The following is a 26051-nucleotide window of genomic DNA, read 5'->3' as shown; positions in this document are numbered from 1 at the left end:
AATAAGCGACTACAGTCCATTCATCTAAAACACTCAATGGTTATGATAATAATTTAAATCTCATCGTAATCTATAGACATGACAAAATTTACAATGTTTTAAATATAAAATAACTTATTTTTCTGCTTAAAGTATTACACTAAATATTATGTCAACACCACTCAAATATTTTTGAAACGTATTTTTCATGTAGTTAGGGTAAGTGAACTTAATATTACTTATTTTTTTCTTTTAACTGAATAAACTGATAAAATTATTTCTATAACATCTTTGAAGTAATTAACATAAAAAATGAAAATTGTGATAAATAACTTAAATAATTGAAATAAAAAATTTAAAAAAATGATTGAGGTTGAAAACTTAAAGTATTTATATAATATAGTGAATATATTATTTTATAATACACTAATCATTTAAAATTTAACTTGGAATTAATTTATTATTCATTGTCCACTTCTTTACGTATAATAACTAATTTTTTCCCTGTTGGTGAACAAACAACAGTTAACTTTTTATTAACTTTTATGATAAACTATTGAATACGTAATGTAATTCTTACAAGGTAAATGTTTATATAGTATATGCAAGCATATATTGACGTTATTTAATAAATATAAATGTACAGTATAAACATGTCAGGTTTCAATAACAATGAAAAAGCACATACATTATTAATAGGTTTTTGAATACATGCACCTGATTCAGTTGATCTTCAAACTCTATACGAGGGTAATATGTTAAACTATCTTATAAAATAGAAGTAAAATACTTAATAAGTATAAATAAAGTATGCTGAAGTCCAATACTTATCCTGCATAACAAAAATCAATATAAATGAAAAATATTACATTTAATGCTCAAAGTTATTTTGTATGCTTTAAATAACACAAGCTACAGAGACTTAAACTAGTAAATAATAATACCTTAAAAACATACTAACACCATAACCATTTTTTATTTTAGCTTTTGCATTTCATGAAATTTCTAACGTTTAGCATTCAAATGTTTAAACGGGTTATTAGTTTTATAAATAATTAATTTCACTCTTTTATAAATACAAAACAAAAATATATTTATTGTGATAGAAGTACATCGTCCGTACATATTTGAATATGTAAGTATATCAAATTCATACCATTCATTTCTCTACTTAATGTGTATACAATATTATACTAATGCATTATAGTTGTTTTTATATATTATAATATTTAGTATATTGTATATATCTATTGTACATAAAAATGTAGATTTAGCAATACAATTTGTATGTTATTATATATACAAATTATGTATATACAAACAAAAAGGTTGTATAATATTCTTATTTTATTTAAAGACTATTCTATAATAAATTATTGAATATTGTGTGCTCACAAAAATGTTTAAGAATGATTTCTCTAAAATTAGATTGATTTAATAATTTAATAAATTAAAAAAAAATAAATTATAATTAAAGCAATTGTAACACTTATAGGTATAAATACATTATATTTTTAAAAAAATATCAAAGGCATCAAACATAAGTTAATAACCTTTAGTTTCAAATTACATTTATTGTTGTCATTAGTTCTATCTTTGAGGTTTATATTAAAACTTAGTTAAACAATTTTTCATCCTTAATGTATAATTTTGTAAGATTCAAAATGGATTTTTTGAAAACCTGAGTAATGGAAGATGTTATACATTGAGAACAATTAAAAAAATAAGTGTGAAAAGGTATCTAATTGGATTTTTTTTAAGTATGCATTCCAAGAATCAATCACAAAAATTGTTGATGTTTTACGATAGATATTTAATAATTATTATTTTATTTTTTGAACATACATTAACATTTGTATTAAATAATTTCATTTTTTAATTGTTCAAAAGTTATAATTTATGTTATAGTTCGATACAACATTTACATTACAAACCTATATAATATTATATAATATAACTAGCTGACCCGGCCACGCGTTGCTGTGGCTAAAGTTTTTGTTATATTACATTAAGAGGAACAATAAGAGAACATCAGTCACGGAGTCCACTATGCTTTTTCACACAGATGGTATTTGTAAAAAAATATGGTGATCTCCTTTTTTGACTTTCTACTACTATAACCCTTTAGTACAATGAAATTATTTACTAACAAAGACGAAAATGTTGATGTTGGTATACAAATTCACTGGATTGAGATTTGAAGGGGAAGTACGTTGAACACAATTAATTAAAATGTTCTTACACTTGATATTAAGCAGAAATCAATAGGTACAAAATAAAAATTTATCAGATTTATTATTTCCATTTAATTTTATAAAAATATAAGTATATTACAGTATAATACAGTAAATAAAATGTGACGCTTAAACTCATGAATGAGATAGGCAAGGCAGACAGTCTTAAACTTTTAAACATTAATATCTATTTTTTTTAATTATAAATACTTTCAATTTCAATTTAATTTAACACCAACCGGTGCACAATGTTTTTGGTTAACCTGTCTTTAGCTAACACAAATAGATTCGACGGTTTCCCAACACGTAAACACGCAACATATAGTTACCCATGAGAAAAACATGGATTTTCCAAATCTAAACCACAAATGGACATTGTTTGAAAAATAATTTTCAATGGAGGTTAAATAAAAATAATATAAAAATTTTTGTACAATTATTGAAAAAGTGTGGCAATGCCTGACGATGCTACTGCTAATGCGATTTTTTGTTGCGACCGTATTTTGGCAAGAATCAACGATATTAAAAATGTCTTACCGGTTCCACCGGGTGCATCCAAGAAAAAAAAACCGCCTTGTTCAGCAGCAACAGCCAGCATAATCCGATTATAAATAATTTTTTGTTCTGCTGTCAGTAATGGTTCACTGTTCATGATAATTGTTGCTAAACTTCCATGGTCATATTGATTTTCTCGTTGTAAATCGGTATTGACTAAGTCGGTGGCTGGACGATTAGGTGATGGCATACCATAATGATTAAGTGGTAAATTTGAAATAAGAACACATAAATCCTCGATCAAGACCAATGCTTCATTGTACATCTCTGGTGTATAATCTATGTTTTGGCATTGATTTATTTGTCTAATTCGGTGCAAGATGTCTTCTGTCATACAATTTTTATATTTTTCCCACAAAGTTTGTGCTTGCGAGGGATAACATGTCGTCAAAGTAATTGCAAACAACTGACGAATGTTATTCGGTGTTGATGTCAACGCAGCATCAGCAAGCGTTAAGTCCCAATGGTTATCGTCTTTTAGCAATTGCAGTTCACGACATGCATCCTGGTATGTATTGAATACTCGACCATTAACTGTTCGTAGAAATTCAAAAGACGTTGGTCCGGGAACATTCACCAATAACAAACGTAAATAGAAGCACTCACGTTGCTTTGGATGTACCGTGTAAAGTCTTCCCAATTTCTTAGCTTTGAATATGCCTGTAATGGAAGGATGTGGTTTTCCTTGTTTCCGTGGCTCCCATTTTTTACTGGATTTGTTCCATGTGAAATAACGTGGAACATCACCATACACCAATGTCTTCGCGAATTGGCCAAAAACATCAGGTTTTTGACACAATGTAAAAAATTCAGTTAGAGTCGTTTTCGGAGCTTCGAACGCTCTTTGGAGAACATTTTCTTCAGTGAAGTACCTATACACGTTGACCGTTTTCAAGATGTATTGCCAGATGTTGGACAGCAGGATCTCTTTCGTGGACGGGAAAGCTGAGAATATGCCAAATAGCTTCATTGCTGCTAATGTATCTGCCCATTTGGTATCGTGCTATTTCGTCATTTTTATTTATGTTTTGTACTTCAAATATGGCCAAATCACTGCCTTTGTTTACATATTTACAAATATACTTAATTGATTTAACAGAACTGCAAAGCTCAACATTGATATGAGCTTTGTAAATTTTTGAAAGAAGTGGTGAGTATGGTACCACCCACTGATTATCAAACTCAACTTGATTTGGAAAGTTCGGCAGTCGCATTGTAAATGTGTGGCCACCATTCTCAGTACTTCTGCGGCGATACATTGGATAACCATCAATATCCGTGATCGTGTCATTCGTATGCGGCTTTGGGAAGTTTTTTTTACATTTTCCATTTTCCATGCACTGTGACGTCATGTTGAAAGCACCGCATGGCCCATGGATCATGTGTTTGGTGACAATATCAAATAATTCTTGATCAATTAATGGGTCTGGAATTTCGGCTGAAATTATTTGATCGATTTCTTCAGGACGGATTCTATCTTTAAGCCAAACCAAAATGTGGACATGAGGAAAACCTCGCTTTTGCCACTCTATCGTAGTCAGCCAACAACGTGTGATACCAAAAATTTCATATTTAACAATAAAATCAATTTAGGATTTCAACTTTTGTTTAAACACATGTGCAGTTAAATCATGACGATGAATGGATATTGTAGTGCGTCATATGAACGATGTAAATTACGTCCATCGGATGCACGATCGCAAATTTTAGTTGCCCCAAATGACGTCATTTGGAAGCAAGAATTAAATTTGCGTATCTTACGCAAAAATAATTTGGAATCATCTGAATTGCCAGTAAGAAGGGATAATAAAGGCTCCGGCGGAGCGGGTAGAGGTGACAGCACAACTTTTTCTGATGCGCAGCACATGCCGGCTGCTTCATTTCGAAATTTCAATGCCTGACAATATTGACATACTTTATCCATTCCACCGATAGCAATTTTTGAATGCGCTGAGTAGTTAATATCTGGTGCATATTCAAAGACAAGCCGAACGAACGATGCACGTGTTAATGAGCGGCTGATCCGTTGCCTTTGTCGATCTCTTTCTCGTACTGTAGCTATGTTTCGTTCTCGTGCCGCTCTTGTTCTCGTAATATTCTGTTGCAGAAGTTCGTCACGCTGTTCTTGAGATTCTCGTGCACGACTATCTGCAGTCCTGATTCTTTGAGCTGCATTTCTTGTTTCGATTTGTTCTGGTAATTGCTGAGCTCTTTCAACACGTTTGCGTCGTGCCCCTTTGCTGCTCGCGTTGTTAAGGTTAGACTTTTTCGGTATATATATATATATATATATTTTTTCGATTTTTATCGATATTAATCGATTTCAAGCCCTGCTATTATCGATTTTTGTATTATTATTTATATTTTATTTTTATCTGCTAGAGGGTGCCACCGGTGTAACTCAGTTTTTGTCTCTAAATCTCTAACTCACAGGAGTTAGGTCCATACCCTATATCCTGTCTTTTAAGTTGGACCAAATTACACGCGGTGTAAAAATTTCATCAGAATCGGTTATGTGGTTTAGGAGTCCATTGAGGACAAACATTGTGACATGAGATTTATATATATTAAGATAATAAAAAAAAATAATAATAATAACTAATAAAATGGCCTGCATGAATAATCGTCATAATTACAATAATATTGAAGTCCAACACATATGTTGGTGATGTCTAGTGAGTAGTCACTGATCAGTAATTTTAAAAAATATTCAATGTTCATGTTTTATACTCACAATTGACATAGATATTACTTATACCAAACACCAAACATTTTTTAACAATTATTGAAAAATGAATCACGTACATACGTTATGACGTGTTAATTGTATATTGTATTACTATATCGACCTTTAGGGTGTGTATGCATAAAGCGGTCATTTCATGATTGTTTATAAATTCTATTTATAACTGTTAATAATATTATACTATGCTAGTATCATATTTGTTAATAATTCGTGATAACAAATTATTTCTTGAGAAAAAATAATTTAAAATCGTTAATCGCTGTAACATTGATAAACAAGAAATAAATTTTTATTTCAACAAAATTTAAAAATTATTTAAAAATATTTGACTCGACCTTGGAAAAAGTTTTTGATACCAACATTTTTCTAAAAATTTGATTTACAAAATGACTATCTTGTTTTTTTTTTTTTTAATATCAAATAGAAAGTTTTTAAATTTTTAATTTTGCACACAAAGTTCAAAAAAAAAAAAATCAAAAAATATTTTAAATGCTGCGCAGACAACTTAAAAAAACGAGAGTTAAAAATTATCAATAGGACAAAAGCTATTGCAATTGTCAGTTCATCATGAAACACCTGTATATAATAAATGTCGCTCATTGGACTTACTTCGGGGTTTGCACTTTCAGACAATTTGATTTCATTAATCTATTACTTTTATTACTAAGAAATATAACTTAATGTATAGTATAGGTATAAGTCATCATTTTCTTTACATTTAATTACAAAGTTTTCAAGTATAATCTCTAAATTGTAACTGACAGTTGAGACAGTAAAAAAATAAAAAAATGAAATATTAATAAAAATATAATATGAATAATAAGCCAATGTAAAATTATTTATATTTTAGTCAAGATATTATTTATACAATATTTAATTGTACTTTTTTTATACAGTACCTAGTCATGAAATATTTATTATTTAGCGCTAATCGAATTAATAACATTTTTCAATTTTTAAAACATTTTGTAATTTTATATACTGTATAAACCTAGTTATATTTGTTGAAAATAAGGTATTCATAGCTTGCACTATCTATATCTATAAAAAAAATAACATATATAGATATATATATACATATAAATGTTTTGTGTAAGTACTAACTAAGTATACATTGATGTTAAAAAAACAAAAACAGAAAATATATAAATAAAGTGTTTATTCTATTGATAATCTAATCGGAATCATAACATTTTTTTTATTTTTAATGACATAAGAACACATAATATTTATAGCTACACTGGTAGATTATTTATCTAGCTTTATCCAGCGGATTAAGTAAAATATGTCGAGAGTCAAGTTCTTCACTTTCAGTCTAAGTATTAGATACGTATCACAATCTGCCAGTTGCCTAAATTTTAAAACTATATCAATAGGGGTCTAAAAATTAAACTTAAAACATATCCGAATTTCAAAGAATCTATTGATATAAATTTCATTAACATTTGTCAAGTAATTATTTCTGAGATAAAACGTTAGTAAAAACTATTTTTATGTTTAATTAAATGTATATATTGCGAATTTTAAAAATTAAAATAATGTGTTTTCATACTTATCCGGTGATTATTTAATAAAATTAGGAAGTTAATATTTAGTAACATTATAATAATATTAATGTTGATAGATATATTTTGTACTAGATGCATAATTTGTTTTAGATACTGAGCAGGGCGCGGAATGTATTGGTTTTATAATGGTGTTTATTATTTGTATTGCACTTATTATTATTACTATACTTATGTTTAATTATCTACCGTTAATCATCAAACCATTTTTTTCTATAATTCCTTATTAAATGTAGTTTTTAGTAACAATCATAATACACATAATTGATACTGTGAAATGTTAAAAAATAGGAACATTTCATATGTATTTTTAATGATTGGAAAAAACTAATATAAAAATAGAAATATGTGAAAAAACAGGAGTATTTACAAAATACTACTTCTGATTAAATAAGTTCTATTTTTATTTATTTTTGTTAACTAAAAAAATAATCTATTAATGCAATTTTTTCAAAAATAATCTTTTTAGCTGTGAATAATTAGAAAATATATCTTTTTAAATTGAAATTATAAAACGAATTGCAATTTTCATCTAATAAATTCTTGATAATTTAGTCTTTAACTGCAGGGATTTGAAACTTTAAATTTTTGGCTCATTTTTGATAAAATTTATAATTCTATTTATTAAGTCTTGTACATTTAATAGAAGTCTATCAGAAGTTGTTTTATTTATCTTTGTTTAAATACTGAAAAAATTGTTTAAATATAAAATATTTATTTTTTCTTCAGTAAGTATTAATAATAATTTGAAAATATTAGTTATAGAGATTATTGAAAATTTGCAATGTAATATTCACAAACACAATGTATAATAAGTATTATTTTACTTGTATTTATAAATACTAATATTGTAGTAGTAATATATTATACAAAAGATCCCACTGAATTAACGGAATAATAATAATAATAGTAATAATAATTTTAATATAAATTAGTATAAAAATATATCCTTTATAATACTGAATCACCTGTTACTTTACTAGCAATCGAATTCAAACGAATTGAAAAAATGCAATACAATATTTGTCATTGAATTAAAATTTAACACATTATATATAATAGGAACCTACTCAATGACGTACTATACTCAAACCCTTCAATACTATAGACTAAGTTCTTAGGTGTTTAAAATTATGAGATATCGGCGTGCATTTAGTGACAAACTGCGCATATTATTACTACATCAGTATAGTTGGGGAAATTAAGGATAGCATTATGATAGTGTCATCATTTGAAATTTTAAAATGTGATTTTAATGAAATGGTATTGATAAGATTTATAAACGAATACCTATAAGAAATATAATACCACTTTTGCCAGTTTGAATTGGTAAACTTTTCTCATACTTATACACAATATACAATGTTTATTTATTATTATATATTTTTTCGTAATCATTTGAATCGTATTCGACCACAAAAACGAATTTCGGTTTGTCACTACAACTCTATGACGTAAATGGACTCTTGACAATGAACAAATTATTAAATATTTACGTGATGTATTTTGAAATGAACTCAACTGTATACACCTCAATTTCTCTATATTTAAATAATACTTACCATTATAATAGTTATTGCCATGGAAACGTGTGATTATTGTTGAAATAGAACTTAACATAAAAATATATATTTATATAAATACTTGTAGATTTATGCCATGGCATGTTTGAATTCTACTTGTACCTATGTAAGTATTTTTTTTATCATGTTTTACGTGCGTTACATCAAATAACATTGTATTTTAGTATTGGACTTCAAATCGAAATTTGAAATCAAATCTAATATGATACAGATTTCAATAGTAAATATAATCATTTAAATAAAAATATTCTCATTTTATATTGACCAGTAATTTACTTATATATTTGTGATTATATATGCATTTTTAATCATATGATAAAGTATGAACACAAATATTTGATTCTGCAGTGAATGTACCATTTAATGTTAATGGTTAATAGTATAATATAATTTGGTTTACATAATACACGTCATTTCTAAATAATTACTAAATAACATTTGGTATCGATAGTGGTTGTTTATACATATAATATAATATAAAGAGTAAAAGTAAAAATAATAATTGTTTTATTTTTTGAAGTGTCTAAATATAAAAGTAAATAATTATTATGCATCGTTTAATTTGATAATATTTACGTCAGTTGAGTGTTAATAGTTGAACATTCGTGTTATTGTTATTTTATTAAAAGTTTATTTGTAATACACATATAAGGGTTACAAATATTATTGTTTTATTTGATAGTTTTTGATTAAAATATTTTCAGTTACATTTTTGACGATTCATATTAATTCCGTTGTATTTTTAAATATTTTAATGTAATTTTTTATGAATGTTGTTAATTTTAAACTTTTAAAATATTGTAGATATATTGGTCAATAATTAGATTCGTTGAAATCTTAAATAAATTAATTAATTTTTAATATTTGTAAGTAATTATTTTCCTATGAACCACATACCTAAAAAAACACATTCAACAAATGTAGTTAAAACAATGACTTTGGTATTTAGTACTTGATAACTTAATTTTTTTTTTCCTTTCTTTAGCAAAATCTATCAATGGCATAATTAAAATATATAACACAATAAATTTTTATTAAGTCTTGTTTGACCCATTCAGAGACATAGTTATACAATCCGTATTGTGAGCTTTTATAAGTTAAGTCATGGAAATGTATTTTGTTTGAATAATTATATTTTTGAACAGTTATGCTATAAAATTTAAAAAATATATTGACGATTTATTGTATAGTAAGTATTATATTGTATACTGTATAGTATAGACTACTTTGAAATTGTTAACCACTTAAGGATTTTCAATTACAGCTAAATGCTGCAATCACCATACTAATTTCAAATTATTTGTTTCAAAAATTAATATTGAAACTTGTGATTAACCATAGTAATAAACAAAAGATACCTAACATTTTTTAGATAATAAAAATATCTTAATCATATCAATAAGTAATATATTAATATTATTCCTATCGTAAGTGTCAAGTGACAACTATAATATGATCATCAAGTTTCACACTTTTTTGACGTGTGTGATTCAAAACACTTATTTTTCGGCGTGGCTTCCTCGTTTGAGAAGGTTATGGCCCAAAAATAATTGAGATAAATAGCAACAATAATATTAATATTAATAATAATGGCAATAAAAAAGTCTGATTATTAAAATTTACACCAACTCTGTATGTACTTAAAAAAGAAACAATCATTCAGAAACTTAAACGGTGATGTTCTCATTGGAAACATGAATGCATGTTGAACCGAATGAGGAGTGTAGCACAAGGGAGTAACGATGTATTTTGATATTGCAGCGAAAATCTCAATGGCGGTGGATCAACGAGGTACCCAAATAATATATCTGTCGACAGAGCAGTGCGATTAGTATAACAGGTACATCGCATAAATAAGATGTGAACAGTTGCCTCCATCATCGTGCAGTAAAAAAATTGACGAAACGTTATTCGTTCATCACGTACGTATCACGACGATAAGATTAAAATACGAATAATAATATTAAACATGCGGTGACTCGTCCCGTCTATGTTTCCGTTTCGGTGCCGCCGCCTCGACAGCTCACCGGGCCACCGTGCTCCACGATATTATTGCTTTGTACTGAACCTCGTTGCATACTGTCGCAGTGCACCACGGCGGTGTGTGCAGTGCAAATATGTTCTTTTCTTCATGCTCGACGCTTGCCAGGACCCGCGCCATTCGGTCCAGTACCATCCGGTCCCAGCACACGGACCGCAAGCGACCCCTCTGCCGTTGCCAGCCTTTCGGGCTCATCGTCAGCACTTGGAATACCATATCCGGTGGCCCGTTAGTGTACTTCGTGGGCGAGTCCGGGTCGAACACTTTGAGCACGGCTACTTGGATACCATACATCATCTGCCGGGCCACGCACACCCAGTAAAGCCGGTTGTCGTCTTTGATGTTCCTCGTCAGATACGCGCGGCGAATGGAGCCCTCCAGCCCAAACGACATATCTGGCATTAGGAATTGGTTTTCCTGTGATCATCACACGCCAATTTTCAATGAAATTCATATTGAACGTTTTGTGATATAATATATTATAATGTTGTAACGATATCGAGTGGTGGGTGGTGCGATACTCTTACCACATACCCTTCGGTACCTATTTTAGTGTATTATTTAACGCCACCGTTTTGACTAATGAACTTATTTTAGAATTGGAATGCGTTGATTTTACAGTGATGTGTGTTTTTGTGTTTGTGTCTATGTACATGATAAGTATTCGATAGAATTCTTCAGTTTTCACTTAGAGGGTAGTTTTGGATAGCAAATTAAAAATTTAAGATTTACTTTAAAGAGGTTAAAATTAAATATGTTCTCGTACACTATTTTTCTTTGTAATCGGTAAAAGAAAACACAAAATGAAGGAAAACGAAATCTTTATGAGAATATATTATTATTATCAATTATTATTAAAATAATTATTTAACTATGGCATATTATGGAATTATTGAACTCAAATTTAACAAAATCTATCATAGAAATGTTCTTAATAAAGAGTTTCACTCGACTTCTAATACATAGCAGAACGTTACCCACTTAACTACCATTTTTATTTTTATATTTTATTTTACGCATGGCTTCATCAAATATTTTTTTTTTGAAATAAAGAGTAAGGAGGAGATATACATAACGTATACATTATATTTAATTATTATAAAAATAATATTTAATCATTGGAAATGTATAACAGAATTCAAATTGAAATATATATATTCATACTAAAAAGGAATAAAATATACGAAAATAAAAAAATAAATATTTAAACATTCTACACGAAAAATGATTTAAAATAAAAATACAAATATTTAATTTTAAACGTTTTCAAAGAAATATTGAACATTAAAATAAAATTATTTGAATATTTTTACAGTTTTTTAGTTTTACTGGATAGTTTACAAGGTTTACATCACTATTTGTACTTACATAATAATGTATTTTGTACTTCAATAATATACTGATGGAATAACAAAAACCTATTTTTATATGAAAATTGATAAATGAATACAATATTCTACATTTGCTAGATCAGTAGTAGGGTATACGATAATATATTTACAGAATATTTACTTTTTTAAAAATATCAGGAAATGTTTCTGTCTGGTGGTGACCTCTAATTGAAATGGCGTTCTCGGGAGGTAATAAATAATACTAAAATATTTACTTTACTTTTTGAAGATTTTAGATTTTAAACTTTTTACCATGTGCGTGTGCATTACAACTAATATACATTTTTTTTTTTTTTTAATAGTAACATGTGTAATTTAAGATTTTGATAAACTAACATTTTTCAATCAAATTTAGATATTTTAATGACATGATTCTATACCCAAAATTGAACGGATTAAATGAGTTCAAATTGAAAGATTACATTTTTCAATTACTATCCTCCTGCGTTCTAATTTCCATTGGATTTAGCGCGTTTCAAAATTTTTTATTTTTTTTTTAAATTCAACTCGCTGTTCGTTAACTTTCAGTTTTAAACTCATAATGGTTTTAAAACAAAATTAGTAAAAAAAAAAAAAAAATACTCAAGTCATATATAATATTGTGCGCACATGTCACGAAAGAGCTAACCATTTTAGAAAACCAGTCGGCAAATTCGCATTTTGGCGTTACGCCCGGTAGTCCGTTTCCGCCCGATATCCTTGGACGAAAATCAATTTCGCAGACTCTTTTAAAAGTGACGGACGCCGCCGCGTATCGTACAACCAATCGCGGCTGCTCCTCGGCGGCGTTCGTCTACCATCACCCACCATACCCACTCGATATCCGTCACACGACGAAGACGATAATACGACGTGTTGATATAACGCGGTAAACGAGGGGGGAGAGGGGAGGGTCGCAATGCGTGTACGTTACCATCACGTTGTAGGCGGTGAACGGGTGGCCGGAAATCACGTGCTGGAACGCGTCGCGGTACGCACCGGACCACCGGCAAAAGGGCACCATGCACCGGACCTGCGGGACGTACGGGCACAGAGACTCGTGCGCGGCGGCCGACAACACGTACAGCAGGTAAGGACAGCCGTTCGGGCGGTAAGTGCACGTCACCTTGACGAAGGACATGGACTCGTGCAGCTTCCGGGCGGACGCGGGCTGCGGAAGCGCGCGCCAGCCGCCGTACGCGTCCGTGGTCGGCGGCGTGCGTCCGTCTTCCAGGCGGGCGGGCGACGACCGGCACAGCGGACACTTGGGCGGCGTCTGCGGGTTCAGCCTGTTCATCGTGTTCGAGCAATCGTCGCACAGCCCGTGCCCGTTGTCGCAGCACGTCGACATGGCGCCCGACAGTTCCTTGCACACCGGACACTCGAGCGCGCGGCGCACGCCGTCCGACAGCTGTTGGATTTCGTCCGACTCTGTCCAGCCGCGGTCGGGCTGGTCCGACGTCGACTCCGCGGCCATCGCCCCGGACGACTTGGACGCCTCAGCCGCGCCGCCGTAGTCGTAATGCCCGTTTCCGGACGGCACGGGATCGCGGTTCCGGTGACGTCCGTCCATTTCGTCGTCGTCGTCGTATTCAGTGCGGCCGGAAACGGTAGTCGGCGGTGACAGGACGGCGAGGTGAAGCACGAGCACGCGGACGATTTTGTGCCGGACAATATCAATGTTGCTTTATTCACGTGTACCGTGCTGCAGCGTATGTAATTATTATTATTGTCGTTGTCGTCCTCGTCGTCTTCTTTGCTGCGATCGCGATCGGTCGATATCAAAATATTTTTTTTTACGGCCTGCCGACAATCGGTCGAGCCAAATGTATGTTTGTTTGTTTGTTTGTTTTTTTTTTTTTTCCTGATCGGTCCGACTGCACGTTCGCTGTTGCCGGGCGCACGGCTGCCTTGGCGACCGCGCGAGTGTTTGGCGGCGGCGCCGTAGCGGTCGGTCGGCCGTATGACCGCGCTGAAGGATATTATTGACTTGTGCGGGGAAGGGAATTGGAGGGAGACGGAAAAGCGGAAAAAAATAATTAAGCCCATCACATAGAGAAACGAAAACAAACCGCAAAAATTCGCCGAGTAAACGAGCGAGATCAGTAAATACAGAGACGATAAAGAGATGTTTATTCGAATGCGTACCTAATTTCATTCGTATACCTACGTTTCAAAACTAATTTTTTAGATTTATCTGGACCGATATCAAATATCGTGATCAATTGTTTGATAATTTTCTATTATTAATTACGACAACGTTGGAACACATGTATACATTTATTGTTTTCAGTTTTATTGTTAAGAAATTCTGTTCTCGGTCGTATTTTACCGAGTCGTTCTGGTCCGATATCTCGCTACGATGCCCAACTAGTGGCGATCTGCGCCAATATCTTTTCAACGTTATATTTTGTATATTATTACTAATGATTATATAATACTATAATTATTATAAATTTATGTATTAAAAAACTTATATTTTTAAACAGCGCTTAAATTTCCTATTATTTAATGGTTGCGTTGACATAATATTCTGAAAACGATTATTTATAAATTATTATATTATAAAGTAAACCACGTTGTCAGGGCTCGTTTTATGCGTAATTTACCGCACAATATTATACCTTGTCCGTGTAAAAACACAGTGTCGTATTTTATTTGTTTGTGTTTCGAATTCAGTGAATTCAGTCGTTTTTTATTCAACATTATTACAGTTGCTATTCGTTACCTCTAACTAGCATATACCCTGCATGCAACGCTCGTCGTCCACTACCAAAATTCGGCGGTTTATCTATTTTTTTTCTTACGATATACGGCGCCACTCTCATTATTATGCGCACCTACAGATAATATGTGTTCATATATAAGCCACTGTGCGCGCCGCCGTTATCCATAAAGTTGAGCGTAATTTCCTCGAACGATTTTCGCACGAACGATTTGCATTCTAATGCTATGCCGATCTATACAACGTTTTGGTTGGTTGCTAACACCGTTTTTTTTTTTTTTTTTTTAATATATTATAATATATATAATATATTATAATATATTATTTCTCGCAATGTTACAGATATTCATCCGACATAATATATTAATATGATTATTCAGCATAGCATTATGATCCAAGTATACCCCTTGATATTATTCTACGCAAGTCAGTAAAAGGGACAGGTCAAACGTTTTTACACAGCTGTACTACACAATAATAATAGGAATATGATATATTTGTCATATAGTTGTTTGATTGAAGAATGGTTGTACAGAAATAATATACATACTATATGATTCATAAAAGTAATCAACATTTTATAAAGAAATAAGCTTCAATGAGTTAACAACGAAATCTTGACTTGACGTTAAGACGTATTATTTTTTCGAAGAAAAACATTGTTTATCGATTTGTTGTTAGAAACTCGTAAACAAAAAGGCAATACTAGACAATTTTCATATTTTGCGAATTGAAAAACTGGCATTTGTTATTTTAATTTATAAGACCATAAAACTCCTGTAGCTAGTAGGTATACTTACTATCAATATATACCTACCGGAATAATCCAATAAAAGAAAAATAATTTTTGTAAGGATCAACAACGGTGCTTTAGAAGTTGTAATTTGCACCAACATTTTAAATTAGTATCTAATGTATTCGATTATTTCGTAACTTCTTCTATACACATTTTTATTAATATTTTTTAACTCTGTTTTTTTACGGTGCCTTCAAAAGTAAATACACTATTATAATATGTTACTGTAATTTATCTTTTTATAAGTAACATAAAAAATGTTTTCTAAAAAACAATGAATTTATTATAATATAATTAATTTTATTATGATACAAGATATAATGTGATTTAATGCGTGACATCTTAACGCAACACCAATATATTTTCTAATTTTTATAAATAATTTTATATTCAATTATGTGTTTCATTTCTTATTGTTATTAAATAGTTGTATGTCAATACTGAAATACCGTTAAACAATGTGAATAGGTTAGTGAAATAAACGTTTAAAACCTGAGTTGGAATATTTCATGTTATTAGCTTCTCACATATCTCAGCACATAATACTTTTCTAACGTAAATTACAAAAATAAAAACTGATTTTAGTTCTGGTAAAAATTACAGTTCATATTGTCTAATACTTAAAATGGTAGTAACCTTATTTTTTGATGCAAATTACAAATTCAATTAAAAAATGTTTGTACAAATAACATGTGTTGTATATATTTGGAGGCAATATTGGTGAAAATTGACTACAGCCGGTGTTTTGTGTCATCATGAATACTCTGCAGTGTGTATGAGGAAAATAGGACAACCAACCACTTTTGTTATTATGATATAGTCTATGGACGTGTGTTTTTACAAAATCTATTCGCATATCTCTCATGATGACTTTGGAACCAAATACGTGTCCTATTTGTAGTGACAAATCTTTGTCTCCGAACAATCGCAGCGTGTATACTGTATATTATTAAATAATCAATGTGTCACGAATACAGTAAATAGTACTCTAGCATCCGTGTCCCCAAAAAAAACATACCTAATTTTAATTAATCAATACATACTATACTATACACTCCATGATGGTATTATAATCGAAAAAAATGTCAGACACACATTATAAAACTTAAAGTTATATCGATGATACAAGATAAATAATTAATCTGACATCATAACTAGTATGACCCTAGCTATGTACCATTGTTTTGTCTCAAATCAATTTTAATTACGAACATGTATATTTTTATAAAACTCCTATACGTCTTGCGTACTTTGTATATATGTATATAGATGTGTGTGCCAATATGTTATGATAATGATACACATTTTTTTTTTTTTTTAATTTTATTACTTTTAAACGGACCATTTAGCATTCAACACTATATTATTATTAATTTGTTTGTTTTGGTACGCATTGTAGATCAATTAAAAAAAAAAAAAAAACATCAACAATAACACATATTTTGTAAATATAATTGTGTTATTTTGATAACAAGCGTTTAGTAAAAAGAAATTACATGTAAGAAACATTAAATAATATTATAACGAACGATGATTGATTATTTAATTTATTTATTTTCTATTGATATGGTCAACACATATTTAAATTGGTTTCATCAGCTATTTTTCATCATCGTGGTATACAATTTTAATATTTTTCTGTTATAGGGGATTTGGTATCATTATGCCGTCATGGCATCAAGTTTTTTGTATTCAGCGGAAATAAAAATCAATTCATTGCTGATTCCTAACACGTGATGCTTTATATAAATTCCATGTAAATACTTATACCGTAATATTGCATCATGGTTAATCGATATTATAATAATGGCGTTACGGTGTACGTTTTACAACCGAAAAACAAATGAAATATTATCTTTCATATGTCCAACTATCACCATAGATATAATATAAAGCCAAAGGCTGTACATGTTCAACACACCTAAGTGTTATGTGCGTATACTAATGGCAGAGCTTAATACAACAATAACGATAATCCATCTAGACAACAATGTCGTAGGAGTAAAAAGGGGAAAACTATAATTTAGGGCCATTATATCTATAAAAACCACGGTGAACTGTTTCAATAACTTATTCTGTATATCATCATCAATGAGCTGTCATAGTTATGGTAAAATTTATATTTTCATTTTACAAGTTATACAGTAAATTATTTCTTCAGTATAAATACACATATTATACATAATGTATATTTATAAAAGCGAAAAGTATAATCAATAAATTTGACTGTATTAAAAACGTAAGTAGGATAAAATATTAATGTGTGAGAATAATGTTAATAAAATGGTTTGAAAATGTCAAACAAAGAGCTTTGCAAGTTTGTGTTTTACAATCGTCACATTTCTTGGTGAATACATTACGAACACGACATTTAAAACCTATACCCTATTCACGTGCGTAGATTAAGTATGAGTTATAGAAACTTTGGAGTTCACAGTAATTATTAGATAATATCTGATTTTTGATAATACCTAAGTTTCAAGTATACTAGTATATAATGTACACGCGTTGAATATAATATGTATTATACTTACTTTTGGACTTGGCGGGCGGACATTTGGCGAACACCGGCATGGTTGCCATCCATCCCGTCACGGCTGCATAGTCATCTTCGGTGAACTTGTATTCTTTAGTCTTGTTGGACTGCCGGATAAACGGTTTCCGGCAGGATGAATCAAACGTCGAGCTTCCGGTGGTCATACGCGGACGGTATCCATGTCTGTCGGACGACGGTGGCTGCACCGTCACGGTCTTGAAAAGCTCGTCGTGGCCAAGGGCGTTGGGTTTCATTTCCATCGCGTGTATGACCGGCAATGGAATGTTCTGGTTGCGGGAGGCGACTCTCTGTGACTTCGGGTACCGTTGCGCTTTCGGTGGCGTCGGACGGCACTGGTCCGCTGGTTCGCAATCCAACACCTCAATCACGCCCACGGGTATCCGGTCAAGATCGCTTTTCCTAGAGTCACCGGCCACCGGCCATTCAGTTGATGACGATGAAAACGGCGACGGAGTCGGTGGCGGTGGACCGGCGTCCAAAGACAGTGCGGCCACGGGACCCCCTGATCTGGCTGCCAGGCGATCACTGTAGTGAGCTTTTTCTGTCCACACGTACATTGGTTCCGGTTCCGGTTCGGTGGTAGAGCTTAGAACCGCTATTGTTCCAGTTTCTGCAGCTAGTTTCCTCACCGCCGTCGCCTTTACGAAGCGTGACTCCAATTGGGGCTGCGATAATGACCCGACGAGCTGCGGCCGTTGCCGTTTGTTGGCCGGTGACGCGTCCGCCGATTTGCACTTGGCCGTCGTTCTCGGTATGGCCACCGTCCCCGAGTTAGAAACTAACTCAGTACAAGCCGTTGCCTTCTCGAAGTGCACCGAGTGCAGATCGCCGTCTATCTCCATCGCGTACCTGTCAAAGTCATCGCATCTGAAGGCAATGTCGTCGTCCTCGTCTTCGTAGTCCATATTGTCATCTTCTATGTCGCTGTGTACGCGGTCGTCCGCCACTGATATTCCGGTGTTGTAAGATTTTTGCGGTTGTTGTGTTACAGGCATAGTCTCAAACGTTGGCATTTCGAATCCCTTTTCTGGGGACGGACTCCTCGTCTTCGAAGCTGAAACAAAACGTGAAATAATTATACGGTCTCACACGTAACCACTACGTCGTTCGTGGTGATCGTTACAGTCATGGTTGGGGTGATTCAAAACTAATGTCATTTTCGTTTAACCTATCATTTAAGATGCTAAGAGTGACATTCATTTTACCGGACAATATGTTATAGAAATGAGTATCGTTAATTGTTATATCGAAAACAAAACGTAAATTTTAAAAATCATATTAAAATACAATAAATATAAGTGCTCTTGGTTCTCGAGCATTATCACATTCAGGTATTCAAGTCGCTAATTGTTGATAACATATAAAATATAAAATTCAAGTATAGATAATAGATAAATGGTAATTTTTTTGGGAATAAATTGATCTAGCTAAATTTCATATATACTCCTAAAGATACAAAATTATTTTAATATTGATAAAAAAGTAAATTTATTTTTATTTAGTTAAAACAATTATACATACTGTTATTAATTTTAAGTGTTAGTTATAGTACAGTCCTTGCTCGGAGTTTAGGTTCGTACATACGTTTATATTGATAACAACTATATGGTATGAACACATTGTAGAATTATATTTTTAGAAATATAAACAAAATTTTGAATGCAGTTTAAGCATAAATATGCTATTATTTTTGTAATACTTAACATAACACAAGAAAATTTAGCACATTTTTATTGATTTAGCAACCTCCATGGTTAAATAATTTGGAAATAATACAACAATTCAACAATTTATTTATTCTTCATTTTATATATATTTTATACTAGACTAAAAAAAACAAAAAACAAAAAAGACTATCCTCTATTAGAGATATTTTAGATTTTGTGAAAGAGTTGAATTTGCTTATGTTTAAAAATAGATAGGTTCTACTACTTTTATAAAATTACTTATGATTTCATTATTTTATAATGTATTTTCATAAATTTTATAAAAATAAATAATATCTAAAATTTATTGAAATAATATCAAAAGTGTATGTATAGATATAATTTCAATTTTTATCTAGAAAAATTTCATCACTTACTTTCTATCCTCTCAAAGAATCATACTCCTATTTCATTTATTATTTTTGAGTTAATCTATTTCATTATATTTATTATTCCAGAATTATTTTTATTTTCCATAATCACCAATTTTATTTTGAAAACCAAGTTGTTTTTCTTTTTCGATGAATTGCTTTTAAAAAATATTAAAATAATAAATTTATATTTAAATACAATTTTTGATTATTAAATTAATCAAGAATGACAATATTACAAGTAGATGAAAAGTTTATACAAGAAAATATTATAATTTAATAACTTATAAATATATTCTCCTATGGTAAATTAATATTTCTTTGGTTAAATGGGTACTACAATTTTTAAATCAAATGAGTTAAAATATGTTAAATATGTTATTTAATATGAGAACAGTTAAGCCCAAAATGTTTATTAGCCTCTGTAATTGTGTGTCCGAATTTTGAAACAAGATATATGATATTATATTTATATATTTGACAATCGATACTATTACATGCAATAAATACTTAGAATATAACACTTAAAATCTATTACTTGTAAAACAGATAGCAATTTCAAATTAGTCGTATTGATTTTTATGTACGACTAATTAAAGTATATGCTTATGCGAACGTTCAATCTATTTATATATTCATTAAATAACCAGATGTGAGAGTATTAACCTTTAATTATTCTTTTATGGCGAATATTATAATGAATGGCAAAGGGATGTTTAAATTTTAGTTGGATACATTTTTACTATAGAAGTATAATATCCAAAACTTTTATCCAGTAAAACTGGTATAAAAAAGTTTTATGTACATTTTGATGACGTATATAAATAAATTATATTTTTTTCTCAATTTTTCTGTGTATTTATGTTTTACTTAGATTAATTAAAATTATACATTGACTACCTGATACCTCAACGTTCTAAGATCAGACAATTAATGTTTTCTTAAATAGAACAGTCTATCTTGAAAAAATATTATTCAATTCTAGTTTTACGGCATCATAATAAATAATGTATGCTTATTTATATATATATTTAAAATATGTGTGGTTCTAAGACATGTTTCTATTTTAATATTCATATAAAAATAACGTATAATACCTTTAAAAACTAAGTATAATTTACCTAGTTAAATAAATTCAATTCAACATTTGTAACTTAAATTAAATAAATACTAATGTAAATTTAAAACTATCAAATCGTATAATTGAACACATTTTAAGATGTCGCTTGAATTTTGCTGTAAGTGTGATAATAAAATATAAAAATTTTATGAATTAATTGTATAGTTCTTAATTTTATTCAGTTATTTTTCAATTATTTAACAATAAGATTTTTGATGGCGCGTAATGCGATTTATACTATACATATTATAATATGATAATGAAAACGAAAAAGGACTTTGTCACGAATTTATGTTAATTTTTTTTAATGAAAGCAAAATAGGTTATTTTACGTTTATACGTTTATATTGTTTCAATAAAAGTTAACCTTGAAAATGAAATATTTAAATTGATGATACATTTTTGAACTAGAATTTCCAGTTGGATTACTCCGTATAAGTTACAAGAACGAATCTTAGATAAAAGCACTTTCAGAAAGAAAAAAAAGGGAAACAAATATTTATAAAAGTATACTAAATAGTAAATAATAAGTAACATTATGAGGTTTTTTATAATTATTCTATACTACAATTAAACAAATTTAAAAAATATATACATAAGCTAAGTTGTTTTATAATTAATTTATGTTCAAGTTGATAAACTGTTAAATATTAATTTATGAATAACGATTTTAGCTATTTTATTGTAACTTAAAGTTATTATTTGTTAGTATTTGATACTTTTAACGAGTAGGTATAGTACTATTTTATACACGTAATGACATTTTAAAATTCAGTATTTTTCATAAAAATGAATTCAATTTATCGTATTTTTAATAGTAAAATAAATTAGTTTAATAAAAATAAAAATAATTAATAAATCATAAATTATTTATTAATAATTTGGTAAAAATGCAATATTCATGTTCAGCTACTATTAACGTGTATATTTTTATTCAAATCGTGTTTTTTGAATTTTTTTTCTTAACCATATTACAGTAATAAAAAACTTATATTTTCAAATATTTAATGTTTTATAAATTTTGAAGAGTTTTATAACTGTAGTACATAACGTATATAAAAGTGTAATTTAAACTGAGTAGGCGTATAGGTATACATTAGATGCCCAAAGGTGTTATTATTTATTTTATTAGAACATAATACCTATACGCGATAGACTTGCAATCGAAAATAAAAAGTTATAATATAATAGCATAAACCAAAAAATAGTTAAATATCTCAGAAAGAATAACAATAAAAACTCAAATCAATTCAATAGTTGCAGTAAAATACGCTACTACTCAGTGGGGAGTCAAAGTATCTTAGGCATAAGATATAATAATATGTAAGATTTAACCTAATTGTCAAATAGAATTCTGTGGAAATCTATTATTACCTAAGCTCATTAAGACATTTTTATTCTACTGTGAATTAATTGTGTATTATTAACAAAAAAACGAATAGAATAAAAAACATGATACAATAACTATTAAAGAAGGTTGACAAGTGGGTTTAGATGCTGCAAAGTAAGTTCTGAATGATCAGTGAAATGAATGTGTTAAATTTGAATTCAATAATACATCATTGTACACGAAAAACTATTCTAAACAAAAACGGAATGGTTTGTTAGCATTTTTTACATTAGGATGTTTCCATATAATTACAAAAGTAATTTATTTTAAAAATTTATCCGTAAAAAATTACGGTGGTTGATTAAATTGTTTCTGATGACATTTCATTTATTATATAATTAACATTTGATTATTATGATATAATTACAAATATAACTTATACCATTTTATATTATTTTTATTAACTTTTGATTCAATATCATCTTAGCATAAAATAATATGATTAGATTCAAGGTATACATAAATAAAACTCAGCATTAATCTAATTTTATTATTTTGAAAATAGTGTTGTATGAATTAAAATTCATAATATATGTAAAAATATAAAGTTTATGTTTTAAACTATAAAATAATTATGAATATTGTTCATAATTATTCATTGTTAAAATATGCAATTTTGACCAAATTTGAACATCATATATCTATATAAAATAGTTATGTTTATACATTTCTTATATTATTTAATACGAATTACATGAAGTTCATAAAAAATTTAACTTTATAAGATGGATATAGAAATTTTACATATTATTTATTTTAAATATGTCTATATATATATATATATATATATATATATATATATATATATATATATATATATACATATATAAATATATTATATAAGAATAATATATTATGTGAGATATTATATAAGATGTTCTTGATGTAGTGAACTTTTTTTTTTTTTAAAGATTTATAAAAGAACAATTTTAAATTTCAACCAGCTACTGTTTGTTTTTGAATTCCATTAAAATAAAAAATACTGTTTGAGGATAAATGTTTATTTAATGGATGAATATGCAATTTCATGACAATTTGAACTTAAAACACTCATAATTAATTAATTTAAATTTCTGGAAGAAACTTTTTTTAATATACACTAACAACTTTTAAAAAATGTTGTATTAAATTTTTGAATTTTACGAATGAGTTTTGAATTATTATCTTGAAAAAATTATAAATAAATACATTTTTAACCACAAAGTAGTCACGGTATTGATGAAATTCGTTAAAATTCTCATTATAAGTGCTTATAATTTTTTTTATGGATTTACGCTCTTTTGTTTTCTTAGTAGTTAGGTGATTTTTGTGAAAATTTTTCATTCGAGAACTATAATGTTTTCGAAATAAGTGGTTAAATTCGTTTCAGGTTATTATTAGTTAATTAATAGTTTTGTAGGTGATTACGTATTATTTTACGATAGTATACTTAAAGAGAGATGTATGCGTATATAATATATTCTAGCATAATAGTTTATTATTATTATTTTTTTTTTTTTATTAAATTAAATCATATTATTAAAAATAAAATGTTTCTTTTTACTGTTTCAATTCTTAAAAATATACTACATTTATTGTATTATTTTAAACCAAAATTTGAACAGTAATATATACATATTTTATTGGTTCTTTATGATGATGTAATAGTAATTAAATATGCATTGAGTCTAATTAACGTTAGCCCATGTGTCATGTGAGTGTGTAATGTCATGGTTTTTTGTACAGACTAGTTTATGCGTTAACTTTAAACTAAGTGCTCTCCCTTATTTATTTGTATTAAAATGACCTATTGGATGTGAAATTATTATTTTTTTCATTTGCATCTCAATAAGTTGTAAGTTTAATTTTTGGTTATGAGATATTTATTCCCGCCCTTCAAGTTATATTTTCTCGTGTTGACCTCTAGTAGTATCAACATATTTTCATCAGTACTGCCCTCTCAGAGTATAATTAAGTTAGAATTTGTTATTTGTTAAATGTTGTTTTAATATGTCTTTTATAAGGTTATGTGCAGTAGACCATACATATCTAAGTCTTATATATCAGCAAAAAGTATATGCATATTTTGTTGTTTATTTTTAAAAATAAATACTAAATTTTTAATTAAGTTTATCGATTCATTTTAGGTATGCATTTATTCTGGATTATTAACGACCTCTCATCTTAATTTTGTAATTTGGTCTATCTATTTACAAACGATATTATTCTAGAAATAAATATTCGTTTTATCCAATCTAATTTAGTGGATTCAAAATCCAATATCAAGTAGCTTTGATTTTTCTAAAAGAACCTAAAAAAACGTATATATATTTTTTATTTTTTTTTTTTGTAATTGGTTTCCATGTCAAATAGCGTAATTAAATTTCGCCCTTTGTCCATCAAATAAAAAATAAGTTTCGCTGAATATATTAGTATAAGAAAGGAAAAAAAATACTTTATAAATAAAAAGTAATTTTATTACCATTATAATTTCAAAAAGACTCTAACAATTCAAGTAAGTCAATGATCGATGATCTGTAACGATACTGAAATGACGATCATATAAACATATATGGTTTGAAATATTTAACAGTTAGAATGATTACTAATAGTTCTTTTTGAATAACAGTATGATTTATTTTATGTAAGTTCAATGTTCTACTAGAATAAGCTATGGGTCGGTCTTTCGGGATCTTTTCCTGTAATGACACTGTTTTAATTCCAAAATGGCCCGTGTTTTAAATTTAATTAAATTTAAATAAATTAAATTTCATTTTCATCTAATCTGAATTGACAAACAAGGATAAGTTAATTTATGACTTTTTAAATTCTTCGAAAATGTGGAAGGAATTATGTGTTCATTTAAAAAGTGCACTTTTTTTTTTAAAGGACAAAGGTTTTCCACTGATGATCGCATTTTTAAATTGTATAATAGCGATGATTTGTTTTTGGGATTTCATACAACCCTTGATGGGCCCTCTAAAATTATGGACAGTAGCTCATTGTCCGTTATTTTGCTTTATAAATATGTCATTAAGTATCTATTATAAAAACAGAGGACCTATAATAATAGTACTGTCTTAGTAGGATTTAAAGGTCTATATTATCCTAGACGAATAAACAATAGGAATAAATAGATATCCTGATAACCAAAAAAGAATTCAAAAATATGTAACCAGTTTAAGTTATAATTTTCATCTTCAAAACTGAATAACCAGAGTAATATTAGATAATAAAACTTACTATTAACCTCTATAGGTCATATACACGAATAAGCGTAGTGTTAGAATAATTATTTAGTAAAGCAGCTAGAACCGTGTATGGTAGATATATA

At 29.1% G+C, this 26051-nt stretch overlaps 1 protein-coding gene across 2 annotated transcripts in view; it reads right to left on the bottom strand.

The window, feature by feature from the left end:
- LOC112591352 overlaps positions 1-26051 on the bottom strand; it is a 130480-nt gene that overhangs the window by 30289 nt on the left and 74140 nt on the right. For both annotated transcript variants that reach the window (XM_025335143.1, XM_025335144.1), the window contains exon 2: positions 18129-19205. In XM_025335143.1, the coding sequence (XP_025190928.1) occupies positions 18129-19205 (1077 nt within the window). The remainder of the gene's footprint in view (positions 1-18128; positions 19206-26051) is intronic.

Source organism: Melanaphis sacchari, unplaced genomic scaffold, assembly GCF_002803265.2.
Source record: "Melanaphis sacchari strain LSU unplaced genomic scaffold, SCAv2.0 Contig132_pilon_pilon, whole genome shotgun sequence".
Lineage (NCBI taxonomy): Eukaryota > Metazoa > Arthropoda > Insecta > Hemiptera > Aphididae > Melanaphis > Melanaphis sacchari.
Note: the sequence above shows the minus strand (reverse complement) of the source record. Positions and strands in the feature narration are given on the sequence as shown.